Below are 2,171 nucleotides of genomic sequence, written 5' to 3'. Positions count from 1 at the left end.
AGCTATAAAAAATAATATAAAGCAATGAAAGAACAGATTCATAAACATGCATTAAACTGTGCTCGTAAGCCAGGTTTGGGCCAAGAGCTATGCATGACAGAGGGCAGCTATAGACGAATAGAAACACTGTTGTTTCAGAACCTGCAGGTTGTGGGCACGGCTTTCCTCCTATCTGTACAAGCTGCTTATCTCCCTGAGACTCAATTTTTAAAAATGGAGGTGATACCCACCCAGAGAGTCAAACTTGTTTGTATTGTTTTATTCCTCAGGTACGAAGGTTTTCCGAGGCTTTCTTTTATATGGAACATCAAAAACTTGCAGTCCTGACCTTTCAGGAAAATCTGTAAGTAACTCATTACACGCCCACCTTACCCCTAACAGTAGCCGCCCAAGACGTTCTCATTCAACGATACTCTTCACGTCATCTCTGGCCGTGAAGGAGAGAAGCCTGCCCAGCACTGTGCATTCAGTCTGCATTTCCTCTGCAGGCAAAAGAAGCAGGCAAATTACAGAGGCGGGAGCTGGCAGGTGGCAGAGAAGGTCAACAGTGAAAGTTTTCCTTTGTTTAGTATCATTATGGTTCTAGAGACAGAATCAAGTCTTCCTGGGTCCCGAAGACATCTGTGCTGAGACTTTTTTGCAAAATGAATTAGAAACAGGTGGTGTGGCCACAAGCTATGTCGGAAGAAAAGGAATTTGCCTGAGAGACTGCAGTAGATATGAGATGCATTGAACATGAGTTAAGCCTGAACTACCTAATTAGTAGGACAGATGAATTTCTAAGTGTGTGCCCCTTTCCAGAAAAAATAATTGAAAAGGACTCAAAAAAATCAGAGGGCCTATGGCAGATAAGGTCATCTTTCTCATAGATTCCCTGGTGAACAGGAGCAGAGACTCCTTCAAGATGTTTTGGCTTTTGCTACACATGTCTAAGGATTTCTTTTTGTTTCTGAATGATATGTTCACCTCAAAAAATAGATGTGGATGGAATCATGTTTGAGATGCCACAGTAACTCTTAACAGGAGAAACACTTGAGATTCGTGCATCACTCAACACAGACCTGGAGTTCTTTTCCTCTTGAATTTTATAATCTTATTTTCTCCCCATATTTTATTCTGTTTAGAAATTACAATGACATCTACAGTTTTCTCATGGATTCTGAGAGAGGAACAAAAGAAACCCATCTTCATGTTGAAATAACTTGTCTAGAAAATTCTAGAGTCTTTCACTCACTCATTCATTCATTCTTTCCAGCCCCCAGCTTGAACTGGCTGAACATATTTTCTAAAACTAAAATCAGAAGAGTTAATGTGACAGATATAAACATAACTTTGAGGGACCCTGGGCAAAATATTGAAAATCGGGACTACTGCAAGAAATCTGTGTCCCAGGGTCACCACTACAATGGATAGACCCTAGATGTTGAACCAAGGCTGTGTTCTCAAGGCACACGAGCACACATGGAGGTGGCGGACACAGAGACAGCTCCTCTCCTGGACAAGCTTGGTTGGAATGCCAACCACGTGTACAATATGCAGATGATATGGCATTCAGACGACCTGGGTTCAAGACCCTGCTCCTCCATTTATTAGCAGTGGGTCCTTGAGAGAGTTGTTTTTCTGTCATTGTGGTTTTCTTACTCTGACTTAATCTCAGTTTCCTTATCTGTAAAATGGGCAGGATAATAGTGAGGAACAAATGAGAACGTCCATGTGCATGGACCACACTGTGCCAGCCACAGACTCTGCTCGGGAAATGTTAGATAATGACTGATGAGTTAAACAAATACTTATTGTCCTCATGAGCACTGGGAATACAGCCGGGTGTTCCTGCTGTGCTTGGTTAATTAAAGACCCTGTCCTCATGGGTTACTTATTCTAGTGGAGAAATGGGCTAGACAAATTATATCATTTCAGGTCATGACAAGTGTAGTGTTTGCTGATTTCCACTGTGTAAATGTTCCCACAATGGTCAATCCCAAGCTACCAACATGTTATCACTGAATATGGAGTTGGGCAGCAATATGCAAAATTAGCTCTTGCAAACCAGGGTGAATTTGCTCTAACACACCTCTGGGTATGGGATTAGGACTGTTTTAGACAAAGTGATATGAGAATGTTTTTCTGAGGCTGTGGCAGTTAAACAGAGTATAAGGTTATGGCAAGCCATA

General features: G+C 41.7%; 1 protein-coding gene across 1 annotated transcript in view; it reads left to right on the top strand.

Annotated features, from left to right (window-relative positions):
* The window catches only part of FAM135B (family with sequence similarity 135, member B), a gene marked incomplete at its 5' end in the record, with an annotated part of 120,917 nt that overhangs the window by 77,120 nt on the left and 41,626 nt on the right, over positions 1 to 2,171 (top strand). The window contains one exon of the mRNA XM_008589109.1: positions 270 to 343. Coding sequence (XP_008587331.1) covers positions 270 to 343 — 74 coding nt within the window. The remainder of the gene's footprint in view (positions 1 to 269; positions 344 to 2,171) is intronic.

Source organism: Galeopterus variegatus, unplaced genomic scaffold (genome assembly GCF_000696425.1).
Source record: "Galeopterus variegatus unplaced genomic scaffold, G_variegatus-3.0.2 Scaffold5216, whole genome shotgun sequence".
In the NCBI taxonomy this organism is placed as follows: Eukaryota; Metazoa; Chordata; class Mammalia; order Dermoptera; family Cynocephalidae; genus Galeopterus; species Galeopterus variegatus.
The sequence above is the reverse complement of the archived record's forward strand: the minus strand, read 5'-3'. Positions and strand labels throughout refer to the sequence as shown.